Source organism: Myzus persicae, unplaced genomic scaffold (genome assembly GCF_001856785.1).
Source record: "Myzus persicae strain clone G006 unplaced genomic scaffold, MPER_G0061.0, whole genome shotgun sequence".
In the NCBI taxonomy this organism is placed as follows: Eukaryota; Metazoa; Arthropoda; class Insecta; order Hemiptera; family Aphididae; genus Myzus; species Myzus persicae.
This window is the reverse complement of record NW_019103334.1, coordinates 254,579-276,284: the sequence shown is the minus strand read 5'-3', so window position 1 is coordinate 276,284 and position 21,706 is coordinate 254,579. Positions and strand designations below refer to the sequence as shown.

Sequence of the window (21,706 nt, the reverse complement as noted above, 5' to 3'; positions counted from 1 at the left end):
ACTCCGACTTAAAAATTAAAACTCTACACGAAGAAGCCAAAAAGTTCTTTAAACGTTTCTTCCATAAACTGCCCTCTCACCCAAACCCTCTTATATCTGGACTAGCAACTCACACGATTCCTGGAAACTCACCACGGCGTCTAAAAAGAAACAGGTGTAGAGATCTTCTTAATGATTAACGAAAAAAAAAACAAAACAAAAAGTAAAATTTATACATAAGATCTATATATAAATAATCAAAAGGAAGTGCGATCACTGGGTGGTTTCTTCCCTCATCCTATACATGTGAAATTACTTGTAGCACATATTCTTATTATGTCTACGGCATAGATTGTATATTTCGATTAAAAAAAATTAAAATTCTTCTGAAATATTTTTATATAGATCTAAGTAGATAACGTAATTAAACAACAAAGATATTTGCTTTCGATAAATTTTGATTTTAAAATTGATCATCTCACTGTCACAATACGTTGATGTTTGATTTATATTGTTTACCTATCAATTATTATTTATCCCGGTTATGCTTCGGAACTGATGTCATTTTTATTGTGAAAGAAATTGATTGTACATGGAATTATTGCGTTGTATTAAAATGCGTTAAGAAATCAGAAATTTAGCCCGCTCGTAGAGTGAGCTTTCCTATAATCCTAAATTGTTTATATTTAAACCTAATAATTTACACTTATATATTGTTCTATCTTGTATTGCCATATTGTATAATCATAAATTATAATGTATAGGTATACTTATATGAAAATTTCCAAATTCGGGGAGAACATTTTCATGAGCTAGAGATAAAATGTCTTTAAGACTATATTTATATTTCTATAAAATTATACTGTTTTAGCCTATAATTTAAACGTATTAAGACCAAATTATGTACTAAGCAGTAAGATTTAAGTTGACTTATTCAAAATGAATAAGTTTTTTCGGAGTTTCGAAATAAGTGCATGTTAAAATTTTATATGTCAATGATAACCGAATAGTTTATGTGGTCGTTTATAATAATTATCAATTATTGAACCATATTAATAAATGATAATGGTATCAACATAACAAGTATATCAATGGTTTGGGGAACATACTGTAATGGATTGATAAATTGATGTAATGAATCAGTTATTTTTATTTATCAGATAACGTATGTGGTGTAGTGTCTGCAGTGTTATATATTATTATTACAATGTTTATCAGGCTTAAATCACTCTCGGTCACACTTATTACCGCCCAATTACCAATTGGACATACCTATCACGCCTTGTCTTCTACAAATGTTTAAAAAAAAGATCAGTCAAAAAGCTTAACAATTTTATGATTAATAAATCGCACTTATAGAGAATTAAAGATATCAAAAATATATAGGTACACACAATTTTTTTATAATATTATAAGTGTTTGAAGTTCAAATTTTAACAACATTTGTATTTTGTCAAACTGAAGAACATTTTAAAATTTTTTTCTAGTTAAAAATGTAAACTCTATAAACTATACGTTTTTCTTATAGCAGCCTAAAAATTTTCAAAATATACATAGATACTCAAATTTTTTTTAATCATTTTAAGTGGAAATGTTGACAAATCGAATAGTTAAACCAAAAATAAGTTTTAGTTTTAATTTAATAAATATTATGAAATAAGGATTATAAAATATATAAATTTAATACATTAATTCAAATTTACAATAACCTACTCAATGAGTGGTACACTCGACAGCCGACGCCTACTATACGTCTATACACCAGAACTATTATTATATGTAGGTACTTTATAAATTATAATACTTGATACAAACAAATTTGAATTTAAAACAACTAATAAGTAAAATGATTGTTTTATTAAAAAAGTTTATGTATTAATAGTTGTATTCAGGTATTTTATTAATACTTATAAAAATATATATTGGTACGTTCATGAATCGCTGCACCTATATTGTAATATATTTCGAATGGTGTCCAAGTTAAATTTTAACTTAATCCAAACATTTTTACCTAAATATTTTAACTTTATATAAGTATAATTATTATATTATAATAAAATATAGAACATCACATATTATGTTGTTTAATTTCTTTCCACAAATAAACATTTGTGTTGGCTACACTACTAAAGAGTTAAATATGTAGAACTTTCACTAGTTCAACGTACACAAGTATAACGATGCCCAGTGTCCATCTGCGTTCGTAATTGTTCATCGAATAATATATTTACTGCTGCAGGTGACTTCAATGATATTCTTTGAAAAGTAAGATACCATACTTATCTATAATAATATATGCAATAATACCACTAAAGCGCTTAATTGTATAATAATTTTATTATAATATTGAAAATCAAATATTAAAAGTAATATATCTATTATTTACAGATACAGGTCCATTTTTTTTATTTTCTGTAAAAATAATTGTTTGAATTAATTAACATATTTTAGATTTTCAAAGTAGATATTAAATATTCAGTATTCTGCTTAGTAAAATATCTTTTTGATATTTGTAACATTTAGAAAAAATATTCCATTGGGATATATTTATTAATATTACAATTTCTATTATTTGCCGTTTAATTTGTATTTTAAAATATGATTTTCTTAGAAACCCGCTGGTATTAAGTTTAATACAAATTTTAGTACAAACTATGGTACAATACATTTAAAAGAACGTATATACCTACTAGGTACATATTATAATAATGATGCTCGTTAACATATTTTCTACTGGACGCCATTGAATCTTCCTTTCACTGTTCAATATTTAATTAATGTCAAATAATTATATAATATCGTTCACTCAATGATACTATTGTGTATTATATAGATGATGGTACAATACTTTCTAAACAATTATTATTGTTGTTATTGGTATAGTTTAATTAACTGTGTACCAAAATATAATACACCATTGTATACATATTGTATTTTTTTTTAAATTGAAAGAACCTAAATACTTACATTAAAGAAATTTATAACAATGTCAACAGTTATTCACAATGAAAAATATTCGTCAGTTTCAAATTCAATCAATGAGATGGCGATCGACAGCTACTGCACATTCGCCCCACGTCTCCACGGGATCACCCGAAGACCTAGAAGTGACTAATGATCTTACCACAGCCAAACACTATAGTCAGGTCCCAGGACCCACGCCATGGCCAATTATAGGAAACACTTGGAGAATGTTACCAGTCATAGGTAATATTAATATTTAATATATTATATAACAGTTAGGGCTCGTAAACTTTATGCGCTATAAAAAAAAAGTTTAAATTTGAATACAACTATACTTCTACAAAACAAATTCAAATATGCTATATACAGTAAATATCTATTTTCCCTAATCATTTTGAAAAGTACTGAGAAAGTTCTACTTTTGACTCTCCTAAGTACAAGCTAATGATCATAGATTCGATTGTTTTCAGAAACCTCGGTCGAAGTTCATGATTTGAGCCTTCTTCTACTAAAAAGTGTCTTCACTCATCAGACTCACAAAGAACAAACCATAGTATCGCTTCACTCAGAATCTAAAATTATAGAATTAATTGTTTTGATTTATCAAGAAAACTTAATTTTACCCTGATATTCTTTGACACCAAACTCGTACAGTATGAATGAACACATTTTTTTCTTCAGTAGGTAATTTATTTATTATAATTTTTATTTGACTTACGACTTGTGAGTTAAGGGTCGATTATTTATATTTTCAACAATAATTCAATTGTACTATCAACGTAAATTATAATATAGTAGTTCTATAGGTATTGATCACATAGATACTTTCTATAAAATATAGACCGTATTTTTAAAGATTTCATACAAATTGTATTTTTATAGTCATTAAAAATATTGATACAATTGGTTCCGGAAATATATTAAAAAGGTGAAAAAAATTAATTGTTCCTTTAACATAAAATATATACATTATTATGTCAAAATATTCCAAATACACAATGATATATAATATGCAAAATAGAACTCCATGCGTATCGCCTGACCCCTTGAAATGAATTTCCAAATGTTATACTTACAATTGTGTTTATTTTATACTACGCCAATACAAGATTTATATGCAAATGCCTGAACTTACGAGCCCTGAACACTGATTATAATATATAGATCATTGTATATAAGTATATATTATACTGTAAGAATTCAAATATTGCACTTTTCAAGCTCAAACTTTTAATTACTATATATTATATTGAAGGCCCATATCAGATATCAGATTTGGCAAACGTTTCCTACATTCTGTATAAACAATACGGGAAAATAGCAAAGTTGGGCAATCTTGTTGGTCGACCGGATTTGTTATTTGTGTACGATGCTGATGAAATAGAAAAAGTGTATAGACAAGAAGGCGATACACCATTTAGACCTTCTATGCCGTGTTTGGTTAAATATAAAAGTCAGGTTCGAGGACAATTTTTCGGGAGACTACCGGGTGTCGTCGGAGTGTGAGTGTTAGAACTAAAACAAATATATAATATGTACACAACACAATATAAATAATTATTGACTATATATCATAATATGTGTCTTATTATCTAAATTGTCTATTTATAGGCACGGAGAGCCGTGGAGAGAATTCAGAACTAAAGTTCAAAAGCCTGTCTTGCAACCACAAACTGTTAAGAAATATATTCAACCAATTGAAGAAGTTTCTGACTATTTTATAAAAAGGTACGTATTATATAGTGCTAAATAACCCTATACTCATTCACATATGATCTACATTCAAAAACAATATCTTCTCATGTTAATTATTCCTATATTATAATACTTCCCTGAACTATAATTATAGAATGCAAGAAATGAAAAACGAAAATTCTGAAATGCCAGCTGACTTTGATAATGAAATTCATAAATGGGCTTTAGAATGTATCGGTCGTGTGGCATTAGACGCAAGACTAGGTTGTCTCAGCCCGGATTTACCGAAAAATTCAGAGCCACAGAAAATAATCGATGCTGCAAAATACGCACTCCGCAACGTGGCCTTATTAGAGCTTAAGTATCCGTTTTGGCGATACTTGCCATCCACACTCTGGAAAAAATATGTTTCAAATATGGATTATTTCATTGAGTAAGTATGCAACGAATTGTTATACTATAAATGCTTACATGATTTATAAAAATAAATCTTTTAAATTAAAATCAATGACGAAATAATATAGGAGATGGGTCAAAACAATAGATACCTATACAGAGACGGATTTACACACTTGCCGCCTCGAGGCTAATTTTATTTTGCCACCCCGTTAAACTTATTAAAGAGAAAACGTATTTTTAAAATTTTAAATACTTATTTAACAAAACTATTAAAAAAATATAGACTATAGGTATACAATATTTATTAAAATATGATCGATCATGATGTTTTCGAATAAATTTGCTCTACCAATTTAATGTAATTATTTTATATAGGTATACAATTAGGTGTCTTGAACGAACTAATTTCTTCAAATCAAATTTACATTATATTATTTTTTTTAAAAACAATAGCAAATAATCCAACTTAAAAAAATTGTAATTATTATTACTTTGCAACATAATAAAGCATATGAGAAAAAATAATGTAATAAAAAACTATTTCATTTGTTTGCATCTTGCTTTTTTTCTGCAAAAGTTTAAATTATGATGTCTTCAAATAGTATTTCTTATGTCATTTCCCTTTCAATCGACAAAATCACTAAAGAGTTAAATTTTTCTTGTCCTAATTTTGAACGCAAAGAAGTTTTTATTCGATTCAATGAAAAAATTATCTTTCCTCAGTACAGTTAGTGACGGGTGTTGAAATATAAATCCTCATAATTATTTCTTTATTGGGAAACACTGACTTTAAATTATTTTAAAAATTATTTCCAAAAGTTGTAGTGCGGTTAGTATGTTATAAGTAACTAACATATTATTATAGTTCAACGCTTCTTGACTGAGACCGAAAAATGGTCTACTAAAGTAGGTAGGGCACATTGTATCGCTGACATACACAATTGTTATGATAATAATGAGCTATTATAAATAATTTTTTTCAGTCTATTTTCAAAGAATTACTTTAAAATTATAACTCCAAGAACTTGAGGTACACATTTTATATTTGTGGGTAGCTAACAACGACACAAATGATAAAATATGCAAAATTATTACATTACAAAAAAAAGTAGGTAGTCTAAAAATAAACTGTCTATATTAAATATACTATGATTGAACGTGTATACTATTAATTATTCTCAACAACCCTATCAGCACTTCGCCAAGCACTTAACGAAGAGAACACGACCTCAACCATTACATTTTTCCAGAATATAACTTAAGCCACAAATTATAAATTCTCTAAAACATGTCAATATGTGCATATATTATACTTAGATTAACATACATTAGTTTATATTATCTTTCCTAATATTAAGATAATGTAGGCTACATACATTTGTCGTTGAAGTTTAAGTAAATTATTTTTAAAAAAAATTATTAATTTTTATACCCTAAAAAAATTGTTCAAATTGTATCTGTATTAATACAGTTTTAATATTTTAATAGAATTTGTATGAAGTACATTGACGATGCAATGTTGAGATTAAAAAATAAATCACAATCGGTGAATGAAAAAGAATTGTCTTTGGTTGAGAGAATTTTGGCGAATGAACCTGATCCAAAAACTGCTTACATATTGGCGTTGGATCTTATTTTAGTTGGGATTGATACGGTTTGTATTTATTTATTTATTTATATTATAAAGTATGTTTATTTTAATAAAATGGGTACCTACGCTATGTAATAATTTTTAATTTTGTTACTTAAAATTATTCGTAGGCTTACAATTTATAAGTTTTTGAAATGTATTATTCCTATTTGTTTAGAAAGTGATTTAGTGATTATGATACATGTATGATGTATATACGTATAATTTGATCGAAAACCTTTTGGATGCTTAGATTAACATTTCAGCGTAGCATTTTTTGAATAAACAACATATTTGATTCTCATATTATATATTACTTATAACTTAGTACTTAGTAGGTACCTACCGCAAAAATGTAAAATCTGTTTCTGTTTTTTTTATTTTTTTTTATTTAAAAATACGCCTCAACTACCAGGGTTTACTGCTTTATTGGTATTTCTGAAGAAACACATTACATTTTATAATTTCTAAAATGCATTACTACTAAAGATGCAGACAAAATATTTTAAAATGATACATAAATGTTTAGGTTATTGAAAATGCATGTGATATAATCCATGTGTTCTTGCTATATTTTTTTAAAATAGGTTCATCTCTTTAAGGATTTCCATGTTTCTGTTTTGTATAATACTACTTTCTAAATACATAATTGTAAGGTCATTCAAGTATTTCATATTTTTTTGCTGTCAAAATATATTGTAATTTATATTTTTATAGTTATTAAAATTACTAAATAGATAATTTACCTTTAAGTAATACATAATAGTTAGAACTATACAACAAACTTATATCCAGTAAAATTAACTGCTGTTTAGATTTCGATGGCCGTATGCTCAATGCTTTATCAAATAGCCACACGACCGGAAGAACAAGAAAAAATACATCAAGAAATACTGAAAATTTTACCAAATAAAGACGATAAGCTTGACGCGAGTAAATTAGAAAAAATGGTTTACTTGAAAGCATTTATCAAAGAAGTATTACGGTAAAATTGTTTGAACTTATATAACATGCTTACGGTTTACTTACTAAATGATTATTGCAGAATGTATTCAACTGTGATTGGTAATGGTAGAACCCTTCAAAAGGATATGGTGATATGTGGATACAGAATACCAAAAGGAGTAAGTTTATCGCTTTAAGAATCATAACCGTATATAATGAATTAAATACCTAGATACCTACTAATCCAAATTAAATGAAACAAACAATTGTAAAATGTTGTATTTAATAAATATTTTACTAATCAACAAAAAAAACATTAATCGTTCAGTATCCTGACAATTCTTGTGTAACGGTTTCCCAAACTATAAACATAAAAATGTGTTAATTGTAATAAATTGTAATGAAACAAATTATAATAAAAACTAACTTTTATCAAAATATGCAGTGAAAATGTCTAAATTGTTGATATGAATGGATTTTTTACTATTGTAATTATTTTCATTGCTTTCATTATTATAATATTTTATATTTTCTTTATTTTTATATAAATTGATTTTTTTCGTCCAATTTACGTTTTCCTCTGAATAATTATCAATAGTTTTATCACATTTTAAATAACCTGGGTCGTTTTTATCTTCTTGTTTGTTTTGATCGTAAAATGAACCGGAATTATTTTTTATCATTTTTGAGTAGTTTTGAATATTATAAGTTTGCTTGGACATCTTAGATTTAGAAGTTGATATCTATATAATATGGAAATTATATAAAAAATTAATGTTATAACAAAAACAAAATATATTATGTGGCTTGGCTTGGCGCATTGGGTGCTACCTGCAGTCGCGGAATGCGACTGTGAGTAAGTAACGGCCACACCTACTAGCTCTCGGATGGGTGACCACTCAGGTTCAAATTAGTAAAAAACCTTGCCAGACATACACGTGTTTGCTACCTACCGTAACAACCGTAACAATCGTAAAAACAAATCTACCGTACCAACCTTACCACTACTACAGTTCATAACCCCTACAACAGCTAATGGCCTTGGTCGCTGGGCTTAAGTCCAATTAAAAAAAATATATATATTATTTAAATTTAATTGTTACTATTGGAACACGGGAACACTGATGATGTAATAAACTATACTGAATTTTTCTTTTAATAACTAACATTATTAACATTTTTATATAAAAATGTATTAGGTAACTTTCTTCAAAATACTGAGTGCTAAAAAATTCGAACTAACGAAAGTGTATTTTTCAAATAGATTCAGTTAGTTTTTCCAACTATTGTTACGGGGAATATGGAAGAATACGTAACGGATTGTGAAAAATTTAAACCTGAAAGGTGGTTGAAACATTCAACAGATTATATTCACCCATTTGCTTCGTTGCCGTACGGACATGGGCCAAGAATGTGTCTAGGAAGAAGATTTGCTGACTTAGAAATGCAAGTCTTTTTGGCGAAGGTAATTCAAATTTACACAATAATATTATAAAATAGTATAAATATTACAATAGTATTATAATTTATTTATTCAAATAACTATTTTTAATTTTTATATTTAATCCACTTATAATAAATTATGTTTTATACGCTGACAAAAAGTGTACTTATACGAACGATATTATACCTAATATAATTTTAAAACTTATGTTTAATTTTGTATAGTTGATACGATCGCACAAACTTGAATATTTGCATAAACCATTGGAATACAAAGTAACATTCATGTACGCACCTGATGGCGAACTTAAGTTCAAAATGACTGAGAGGCCTACGTCATAATAAAATCAACAAACCCAACACATAGACAATAACTAAAAAACCTATTTTTTTATTTGTTATACAATTTATTTTTATTACCTTTTTATTATTATGTTTATTTTCTTGTTGCAGATTTATTGTGCTAATAAATGTTGAATTGAATAATGGATTTAAATGAATATCCATAACATCCAAATTTAGTTTTTGATTTTTTGCAAATTCCTGTTCCGTATACTTAGAACATATATAAACTAAACCTTTATCGTATTCGTTCTTATGAAACGATTCTATTATTGGTTTAATGTTCCTATATATGCCAAAAATTACTAAAAAAGTTGTACCTCTAATCATGTTCAATTACATTTTTTCAAAAATCATAAATACTTGTTATATTTATTTCTTCTGGGATTTTCTGCTTTATTTAAGAATCCATTATTTATACTGTAGGTATTTTGGCCATTATGACTATAAAAATCCCAATTGTGTTTATCATGGAAATCATTGAAATTTTTCATTTTGTAGTTTTCTTTACTATTATTTATATGCTGACAATTTGTATCTTAAATATCAATAAACAAAAAAATCTGTTTTAAAATAAATATAACACTATAAATTATATTTTATATTTATAAATAGGGCTGAAAATGTAATGCCCTATAATAAAAGTAAAATAATGCCTTTAAAAAAAACCAATTAGACCCACCTAAGGGGGTTTTACATAGCAAGTCGAGCGATGTTTCCGATTTTAATTGCCAAACAAGCTAGTAACCACACCAGATGCATATGCTAATTCTATAAATTTCAATTAACTATAGCTTTAAAAATTAAAACTTAGGTCAACTGCCAAATTCTGACTTCACCGTCATTGTCAGAATGTTTCACTACATAAGATAAAAAAAAAGTTGCAAAAAAATGGGTGTCAAGTATAAAATACAAAGATACGTAATATGTACTTAGAATATATTATGTAGTTATTTTTATTTAAAACCAGTTATTGATTATAATTATAAAATTGCAATAACGTATAAACATGTGTTTATAATTGTTTAAAAACCACGTTATGTAGGTAAGTACCTGTGGTATATTTGGTCCCTCTATTGATGATCATTGTTTTAATATCATGACACTTCATATTTCTGTCACACAATTTTTCTTTATTTTGAGTTGTAAAAAAAACCGAATTTGAACATTGGTCTGCATTGTCACAATCTTTTAAAGGTGTGATTACTCTAACTAATTTATCACGTTGATCATTAGATTTTTCATTATTTAGTTGACAATTATTTTGATAATTTTTTTTTTGGTCTTGTTTACTACAAAATTCAATACAGTTGTGGTTTTCAGGTAAATGGTTAAAACGATTACTGTAACAAATAAAATCATAATTTTTCGATCGACCAACTATCCGCTTTTTAAACACGTATGGCTTTCTCAGTTCTGTGGAACTCGGTGGTTTTACATCTATGAGATTATGAGATTTTTTATTTTTTCTCAAACCAATATCGGATTTTCCAAAATTAACATCGACAACTTCGTTTGTTAATTCTGAAAAGTCAAGCTTTTAAATTACTATACTTAATTTGTGCAGTGTATTTTTTTACCTGGCTTTTTCAATTCTTTTTTGTTCTCTTTGCGTACGGTATGATTAACTTTATTACAATATTTTTTCGAGAAATCTGTTGGTTGTCCATTTATATCATTTACTTTGTCAGTCTTAAAAGACTGCTGTTGTTTGTTTTTGGATTTCTTTTTTCTCTTTTTATGCCGGTTGTTATCGGTGGCAATCTTTTCAGTCCGTTCTTTCTTTAATTTGTTTTCGATAATCTTAAAATCACAAAATGGTTGACATTAAAGAAACAACTATTTAAGAACTTCAGTAACGTTAACAATTATCTTGATATAGTCTACAGATTATAAGCTATGCAGCCTAAAGAGAGCGTTACAGAAATAACTGACAAATTTAATTACCCAACCATTTAATAACGACTGTTCTATTTAATCCTTTGATTATTATTAATTAAATATCACTTTTTGTTTTCAATTTATTATGATTAAGTCATTATACAATATGATTAATCAATAGACAATAATTACATATGCCAGTTATTTCTGTTACACTCTGGATGCATATAATTAGATATAGGTATAGGTATTCAATAAAGTACATATTATTATAGTAGTCGGATGTATTAAGAATTTTGGTACGTACCATTAAGTGATATTTTTTAGTCATTTTTCATATTTTAGATTATATGTAAAGTAAATACAATATATAATGCGATGTACTTTATTTTTATAACAAATTAACATTGTTTATTTATTGCTAGATATAGTTGCTAATGAATTCAATTATTGCTAATTTTTAAGATTAAAAAATGTTGTAGATAGATTTTTCAGAATATACTTTAAAAATAATAATTTAAATATTTGATATTATTAAAATCATTGAATAAAATTTGGTTTTGGTTGGAATATATATATTATTTAATCGCATTGCTTATATCTATATGTATAATGTATATAATATATTATTTTATTAATATTTTATAAACAGGTAGCATACTCGCTCACTCTCTTGTTTCTACTATAATGCAGTTATTTAAAATCTGATTTTGAAAAATTTTCAAGTTTTTTACCTCCTCCTCCAAAAAAAAATTACTCACATTTATAGAAAAAAAACTAAAAACAATTGAAAAATATTTAGCAATAGTAAATTAAATTTATACCAATTATTTTCATTTAAACCATAAATAATTTACTAAATTAAAGAACCGTGGTTAATAAACTGATAAACCAAAATTGATAATTTTACCATGACAAATTTAAAAAAAAAATTCTGTGAAAGCAAAATCTATTAAAAATATAGTCGTTACCATTAAAAAAAATTAAGTTGGTTTTGCTGTTGGTACAACTGCGTTTCTGCGTACTAAAATATTTTTTAAATTGGGATAAACAAATGTCTAGGTTAAAATAAAGAAACATGGTTTTTTTGTTTTGTTTTTTTTTGAAATTCTATATTTTTGACTTAAATAATTTTTTTAAACAATATAACGACATGAGAAACACCATCTCTAACGAGATATCCTTTGAAATATAGACTAACAGAGCATCCATGCTCAGAATAATAATTGTAGACATCTACTATACAGCAGAACGAGTTCCCTGTTTTTTTCGATCCTGATTTGAGCGATGAATGCATTGATTTTACCATGTGTTTTTTTCTGTCTCTCATCACCAAATGTTCAATAAATGTTGACTCTTTTTGAGCTATATGTAGGTACATATAAAAATATTTATCTTTTTTTCTAGAAGTGTCGCTAAAAACATTTTTTCACGATCAAAAACCTTGCAAATTTTATGGAAAGTTCCTCTTAAGCTGTTCATATTCCGATAAATTAAAAAATATCAGCTTTTTCAGCATAATAAATTATTTAAAATCAAAACAAAGGAATAAAACATTGATGAACGAAGCTATGCTTGAAAGATAACCAAAAACAAGTTTAAAATAAATGAAAATTTAACTATGTGTAACGAATCAAAAATATATCTTAAGACCAACTAACAAAAATAATTCGTGTGAAGTAAGCCAGAACCGGAATAAATGTACACCACTACTCGTGTTTTTTTTATAATAATCAGATACGTCCATCCGGATGGATCGTTGGGCAGGGGATAAACAATCGTGAAATTAGTGTCTATATAATATCTCCGTGGCAATACCGTCCTTTCACTGCAAATTTCATTATTTCTAAACCGGACTGACGGGTCTTAGCTTGTGTATAGGTATAGATACATTACGAAATACACATTTAAGTTAATTCATCCCACGGCGAATTTACGAAAGAGAAAACCCTACCTACCTATATTGTAACGAGTATCAAACTATACGCGTTTAGTGTTTGTCGTGTAGTTACCAGTTGCGGAAACCGTCGTGATGGATTTACTATAAACTGCGGTCGAAATTATTTATTCGGGTCGTATAGTTGTACATACACGGATAAAATGTATACTACTATACGCACAACTAATTAAACAGGTAATTAAAAAATAATTTTAATATTATTATATAAAAAGAACAAATAATATCGACGTTCAATAAATGCATTAATGCGGGAAACAATACAGTTGCAGATCGGGTTTACTGATTTTATAAATTATTTTATATTATATTTTGTTTATAATTTTGAAAACTGTGTAAATTCAAATCCATACACCATTTATGTACAGTTGCAATATCAAAAACTTAAATCTAAGAATAACATAGACATATTATATTCCTTGTTTATTTCCCAATTTTATTTCAAAGAAAAACTTGAGCATTAATTAAAATTTTTTTAAAAAAAAATGTTATTTTATTAAAAAAATTCCTTAGTTAAGATATTAAAAATTGTTCAGATATATTTTATATTTAATATTTGTTTGAACCAACTTCTTAAGGCAATGAACAATAAAGATTCCTAATCTGGTGTTATGTCTTACAACACGCATATTCTACATAATATAAAAACATTTTCGATCGGATTGAAATTCAAAAGTACAGAAGTACAGCTTTTTTAATGTTGAATCAAACGTAAACTTATCAATATTTGTTCGCGACGAGAATTCGAAATGAAATCTAGGACAAATAAAGTTTCTAATATAGGTAGGTGCCTTCCTATAACGGTGTGCCACGACATATATAATAACACCAATGAATCGATTCGCTATAGGCCTGCAATCTATGTTGGGTATATATATCTGTAGAAGAACCATTATATCCATATTGATGTCATCTATTGTATGGGTACATCCCGGAGTAAATATGTTTTTTTATTTTATCACAGCGCGTCGTCATCAACCACGCTGTACAATAAAATTATAAATAAAAAATGATAAATGCGCTATACACTCAACGGACTAATAATATAATATGCACATTGCACTTAAATATTTATTTACAGGTCACGTAGACGTTCAATAATAAAAATAGTAATATGTCCGTTTTGGCCAGACGGTTGAGGAATTTACGGATTACAATTGACCATGCTAACAAGTCGACTGAAGCTTTTACGAGCGTATTACAAGGAGATGTAGATTTTGCCAAAGAGTATTCGGAACTACCGGGCCCTAGGTCGTTACCGTTGTTGGGAAATAATTGGAGGTTCATGTCATATATCGGTAAGCGTATATTACAATATATTATACTAATATGATAAGTACCAGGTGCCTGGTACCTACTACCTAAATCAAACAATCATAAATTCATAAAATATAATATCAAGATGCAGAGTAAACAAACTGTATTGTTTTGAAATATTTTTTAATACATTTTTTATTATTAAACTAAAAATCAACCTATGATGATTATTAATACAATACGTTTTTTTCTGTACAATAATGTTATTACTATAGGCGCTTCAGTACTTCTTCATATATTTATATTTGAAAAAAAAATACCCAATCTCATTACACATGAGTACTTACAATGGAACATACTATTTTGTAATATAATATTATGTTGGTACAAAATTATGGAATTGTAATTATTTAACAATTATAAAAAGAAAGTGTTAAGGCTGTTAAAGTAAACAATTTGAAATATTGGCAGTTTATTATTTATGGAATGTCTGTGTGAATACATTAAGAGTGTTAGCATGAAAGAGCTAAAATCACTTAAAATTCTATAAGAATTCAAATGTTCCTTTAAATTGCCTTAAGGACCTAAACCCAGGTATTAATTTACTACCCAGTAGAAACTGCCATAAAAGAGAAAACAATTTTCAAGGGAGATACTATAAATACGAGTAGTACGTCAATTCAAATTTTGTCAAAACATTTGTATTTATTACGTTTTTATATGGTTATATATAGAGCAAATATTTACTCAAAGTTTACATTAACTATTAATATACATTTATATTATATAGAAATGATAAAAAAATAGTTTTATTTTTTAAAATAATTTTGATTTTAAGGCTAGTTAAATTAAAATACCAACAAAAAATGTTTTCCTTCATAACCTAAAATAAAAGCTAATAAATATATACACATATTAAAAGCAGTGATCAAACATCGGGAAGTAAATTGACCTTCCACTTATTGGTCAAAAACCACGAAAAATACACAATGCTTCAACAGCCTTAATTGTATAATGTTATATGAAACACTCGATATTTTTGCATATATTTAAAAAAACATGTTTAGAATAATAAAGTTTTAATTTAGTATGATATGTCGTATAAATAAATAGGTGACTATAAAGTAACTGAAATAGACAAACTGTCGTTGAGATTATGGAAAGAGTACGGAGACATTGTAAAAATCGAAAAATTGCTCGGGAGGCCGGATATGGTGTTTCTATACGACGCTGACGAAATCGAAAAAGTATTCAGAAATGAAGAGCTCATGCCACATCGACCATCTATGCCATCATTAAATTATTACAAGCACGTTTTAAGGAAGGATTTCTTTGGTGATCTGGCCGGTGTTATAGCAGTGTAAGTGTACATCAGTCAAGGTTGTTAATTATTATTTTTTAATATTTGTATAATAATAGTAAGTTATAATTTGAACACCGACATATAATGTATAATAAAAAAAGACAAAGAGTATGTACATAATAAACTAAGAGACCTACGTACTGTCTATGTATATATATATAGACAGTACGTAAAACTATAGTTTTACGTCACACACATTAAATATCTATACTTATGAACACCTATAATAAGGCAATAAATATATACAGTGATACTTTAATGCGTGACCAGAAACCTATACAATATATAGGTTACCTACAGTATAATGAATTTGAATTCCTGTATTAGATTTTGGATGACTTCACTAATGGTACTTGCCCATTTTATATTTTAGGCATGGTGAAAAATGGTACGAATTCCGAGCTAAAGTACAACAACCTATGCTGCAACCGAGAACAGCAAAATTTTACATCGGGACTATTGAAGATACGGCAACAGCCTTTGTCAATAGGTTAGAAAACTACTCAATTTATTATATCTAATAACCACTTATGACTTGGGTTATATTATTTCTTCTGTCTGCATTTATTTATTAGTTTCATACAATTAAATGTACACAGTACATCAGTACCAATTCACACTGATATATTAGTATAATTTATGTACCTACTATACTCTACGAGTACCTATATTTTATTATAATATAACAATATAGTACCTAACTGTTAATAAGATAATCTTATTGTATTATAAGGCTTTAGGAACGATTATATTTTCCACCGATTATACCTTTTTAATGTAAATTTCATTGGCGTGATTTTTTATATTTGTGAAAAATACGTACATTTTTCCGGTCTATACCTAGTACCCACTATAGTTGCCTCCCAAAATATACGAATTTCCTTAAATTAATTAAGAAAATTAATATACACTAGCTGCCTGTTGTCTACGATGATTTGGTAATTCAAAATTATTTAAGAATTGCCTTCCAAAAATCTCAACAACTAGTATAGCCTCCCATATAGTATTAAATGGCGCCGTGGTAGTTCATAAAAATCACTAACATAGTAAAATATACCATGTAAATTGTAAATAGATGAATAATACATAAAACATATCATGTTATAATAATTATAAAAATTAAGTTTATAGTAACAATAATATAAATTAAAATGATATAAGTATATAGATATTTTTCTATTTTATTTTAGCAAACATTGTGGTTTTATTTTAAGTTTAAGATGAACTTCATACTAAAATTATAGAAAATAATTTAATTGTTAATCATTGTTTAAAAATATATATTTAGAACTATATAGTATAATTCAAAATACCATTCTTAGGCAGCTAGATACATTCAAATATTCAATATTGTATATATTATATACATTTATACAAATAATACAAATAATATACACAACTTGAAAAATTGTGGTAATATAATTAAAATTATAAAATATATTACATTAAGATTATTATTAAATAATAAATACCTATATTATATAAATATCTATACAAAATGTTTAAATCGTTTAGGAACGGACGAACGGTACACATAATACATTATACATTTATTACTCACTCATTGGGAGACAACTAATACTAGACCTATACTAGACCCTTTTCGTTTACGATAAACTATATGGTACCCCAGGAGACAATTCGTATAAAAATTATCAACCTTTTTTATTCAGGGAGGCAAATATAAAATACACCACATTTTCCTGCTAAAAATGTTTGATTAGTAAAAATAAACTTCTACACACGTTGTATGTTTCTTTGCCTTTACGAATGACTACATACCATACAAAATACATAAATAAATACATAAATACATAATAATGAATATCTACAAGTAGATCCATAGCCAAATTAAATATTTTTTTATTACAATGCGTAGTATGAATATCTTATATTCTTGGACCTACCGTACATTATTAACTCATTCGGTTAATCGAGTCTGATACCAAAGTACATCCAATAAGCCGCGACCACTATGTATTCTACTTACAATAAATTATTTCTTTCATTTGATAAAACTTTGTATTCCATTTAAATATTATAAAATCATTAAAATGCAATATAACTTGTAACATATACTTACACCTATATTATGGATTTGCATTGCCACATTAATATTGTTTACGTCACTATATTATGTTATTATTGATCTGATGTATATAAGTATAGGTTTTTATATATAGTTCTTGTATATATAATAATTTATAAAGTACCAACATATGTTATTTTTTGTTTAGAATAAAAAAGATAAAAAATAAAGACCAAGAAGTTCCTGATGACTTTTTAAATGAAATTCATAAATGGTCGCTTGAATGTAAGCCAGTTGTACAGCGTACCAAATTATCCTTTTAAAAATGAATACACAAATTTATTACTTATTTGATTTTTACAGCTATCGCCAAAGTGGCATTAGATCAAAAACTCGGGTGCCTTGAAGATGAACACGCAGTAGACTCGGATACGCAAAATTTAATAGATGCCATCAACACGTTTTTTGCAAATGTCCCGGAGTTAGAGTTAAAAATACCATTTTGGAAATTATTTAGTACACCAACTTGGAGAAAGTACATAAAAGCGTTGGATACCATTACCAAGTGAGGGTTAAATTTTATACTAAAAATGAATATTTAAAATTATTATACACTTCATATTTACATAATGAAATAGTATGTAATCAGAAAAAATGACAATATGTCGACAATGACGTGTCATTTGCGAGAATCAGGGTGGTGCTTGGAAGTTTAGCTAAAAGACAAAACAAATACAAATTAATTATAGTATGTTCCCTTACATAGCTACACACTATATTTTTTAGAACTCTAAAATGTCGAAAACTACTTTTCTATAAATACTATGTTATGTCCATAGAAAATTTTCTTAGTAGGTATTAATAGTTTAGTTAGGTTTTTCTTAGTTAGTAATAGTTATAAATATTTTGACTAAAAAAAGCAGTAAAAAATAAAGTGGTTTCGTGAATGTCAATGTCGACAGACAGTCATTATTTTAAAAATAAATCATACAAACCACAAAACTTTCTTCTAGTGCATAGTCGGTTTGGATTTAATACATTATCGTAGGTAGGTCAATTGATTCAAATTTCCTATCAAAGGAATTAAACAGTTTGAACTTAAAATGCTGGTTAAATAAAATTGTGATTTTTTTAAATATGCTGTAAGATCAACTTCGGCAGGCTGTTGTATCACATTTTCAAAACTTGGGTATTAAAATTTAAAATTTTGTGAAATTTTAAATACATAATGATTTGCGAATTTTAATAATTTTGAACAGGTACTAATTAAACAAAAAAACTCAAAATCGTTTTGTCACATAAATTATTATCTGTATAATAATATTTTAAAACAGTATTTTGACTTTTAAGTGAATTGAATAAATGTTCTTTTGCACTTTCAGTCATTATAATATATAACTATATACTTTACTAATATTTTATTACTTAAAAATTCAAAGTAATCGAATGTGTACAATATTAAACCAATTATATTATTATTATTTTTTTATAGTGTTACATCCAAACATATAAACCGATCAATGGATCAACTATTATCTCAAAAATCATTTTGTCCAGATAGCCAATCATCTTTGTTACAAAGAGTGCTTAGTTTGGATCCATCAAATCCGAAATTAGCTCAGATACTGTCGTTAGACATGTTTATCGTTGGCATAGACACGGTGAGATAACGTTATATGTAATACTAAGGTCATCTCTGACATCACTTAGTTACTAATGAATAATTATTCTCAACTATGTATAGACTTCTGCAGCTCTTGCATCGATCCTTTATCAATTAAGTCGACACCCAGATAAACAAATGAAGCTTAGAGAAGAAATACGAACCGTATTACCAAATGCTGATTCAAAATTAACTTCCAGCAAACTTGAACAGTTGCAATATCTAAAAGCATGCATAAAAGAAACGTTGAGGTTCGAAATATTCCCTTTTAATTTTTTTAAAAGTATTATGTATTTAGGTATTAGGTAGAATTTTAAACTGGATTACGTAATGCGTGTAAATCGTTTATTTGTAGAATGTATCCTGTGGTTATTGGAAATGGTCGCTGTATGACCAAGGAGACAATAATAAGTGGATATAAAATTCCAAAAGGAGTAAGTTTATATAACATTTTACTATATAAGTAGTAATGTAGTATATTGCATCAATAATAAAAGTTGTACTCAAAAGTTAACATTCTATATTTATGAAAACAATTTTAAATGCCTATCTACTTATAATATGAAGTTCATAATATTTACATGAAACTATAGACAAGTGGGTACAATCTTTACAAATATTTATACATTACCTATACTATTAAACTCAAATAATCACTCACGGTGTAGCATCTATTAATATAGATTAATGTGTTGAATGAATGATTGAATAACGATCAATGCCGTCAAACTAAATGTTCATTAGGATTTTACGAAATTATGATTTTGTGATATATTGGTATTACCAAAAACCTTATAATACATCATAATATTACCTACATAGGTATATAAATTATTCGTGTTTGTATATTTTATTATTCAATAATAGGTGCAAGTCGTGTTTCAACATTACGCTATTAGCAACAGCAGTAAATATTTTTCACAGCCAGACCAGTTTTTACCAGAAAGGTGGTTAAAAGGAAGTGGTTATAAACATCATCCGTTTGCTAGTTTACCATTTGGTTATGGCAAAAGAATGTGTCTGGGCCGTAGATTTGCTGATTTGGAACTTCAAACAGTTGTTTCAAAGGTATATGAAGTGATCATAATACATTTTTTCGGACATTGGCTGTAAATAACAAATCATAATAACTTATTATAATTTTTTTATCAAAGATTTTTCAGAATTTTGAAGTCAAGTACGAGTATGGTGATTTGGAATACACTGTACATCCGATATACATGCCGGATGGCCCACTGAAATTCAAAATGATTGAAGACTAAAACAATTTTCTTTAGGAATTGTTTGTCAATGCCAAATACTAAATACCGCTAGCTATTACATCATACAGTCAAAATGTAAATAATTTAATGTATTTGTGTTAGATTTAAATGTATAAATAAAATACACTAGCTAAGGATTATTAATGTTTGATAATTATATTATTTATCAATTTATCGTGTGTTTTAGAGAGGATTTTAGGGTTTTCCCCTAGCCAATGGGAATTTCAATTTAATAAACTATAAAGTATACAAGTTATATAATAAAGGTACTACCTACCATACATAAAAAACTACTAAAAGCAGTATTAATATAGCTTATAGGTACAAAAAAAATATCCTAAGAAATATAGAGTATAGACTAATCAGTAATCACTGACGTAGCGTAGGTATATCCGCTCAATGAAATTACTTACTCGATGACGTAACCTACCTATAGATTTAGCATATTTTACTCAACACCTTCTAATTACTTTACTACAGAGTGAATGTCCAATTGTTTTTTTTAAATTATGAAATTTCCCTGTCATAGTCGTACTCATCCAAACTATTAGGTATTAATTAATATAATAAATTTCTTAACATTTGGAATGTGTTTGTGCACTTATAAAATACAATTAAAAAAAAAATATTTGGAATAAAAGATATAATTTCATAAATAACAGCTATACCTGGAATATGAATAGTGTTGATTGATGAACGTCAAAAGATTACCTATACTAATGAGTCTTTTATTTATTTACCCATTTATATTACATATTATTATATTATATACATATATACATGGCTATATGGGGATTTTTTTATTATTAAGAGGGGGTTCACGTTTGATCCAATGAAAGGAGAATTGTTGTATTGGAATTAGAAATTCACACTGCTCCGACAAACTTTATTTGGTCA

The 21,706-nt window shown here is 27.1% G+C and overlaps 1 protein-coding gene across 1 annotated transcript; it reads left to right on the top strand.

Moving 5' to 3' along the window:
* Positions 1–2,139: 2,139 nt before the first annotated feature.
* Positions 2,140–20,953, top strand: LOC111034306. Its single transcript, XM_022315456.1, has 20 exons — positions 2,140–2,244; positions 2,976–3,186; positions 4,199–4,445; positions 4,555–4,671; positions 4,793–5,071; positions 6,526–6,691; positions 7,483–7,652; positions 7,713–7,791; positions 8,877–9,077; positions 9,281–9,391; positions 14,326–14,533; positions 15,606–15,852; positions 16,229–16,345; positions 18,093–18,169; positions 18,248–18,449; positions 19,377–19,545; positions 19,629–19,798; positions 19,903–19,981; positions 20,415–20,615; positions 20,702–20,953. Exons 2-20 carry the CDS (start codon positions 2,985–2,987, stop codon positions 20,807–20,809), a joined length of 3,150 nt encoding a protein of 1,049 aa, XP_022171148.1. The 5' UTR covers positions 2,140–2,244; positions 2,976–2,984; the 3' UTR covers positions 20,810–20,953.
* Positions 20,954–21,706: the final 753 nt, after the last annotated feature.

Coding starts and splice junctions, on each gene's coding strand:
- LOC111034306 (XM_022315456.1), top strand. CDS start 2,985: ATGAAAAATATTCGTCAGTTTCAAATTCAATCAATGAGATGGCGATCG. Junction 4,446..4,554: donor CTACCGGGTGTCGTCGGAGT/GTGAGTGTTAGA, acceptor GTCTATTTATAG/GCACGGAGAGCCGTGGAGAG. Junction 20,616..20,701: donor TTCAAACAGTTGTTTCAAAG/GTATATGAAGTG, acceptor TTTTTATCAAAG/ATTTTTCAGAATTTTGAAGT.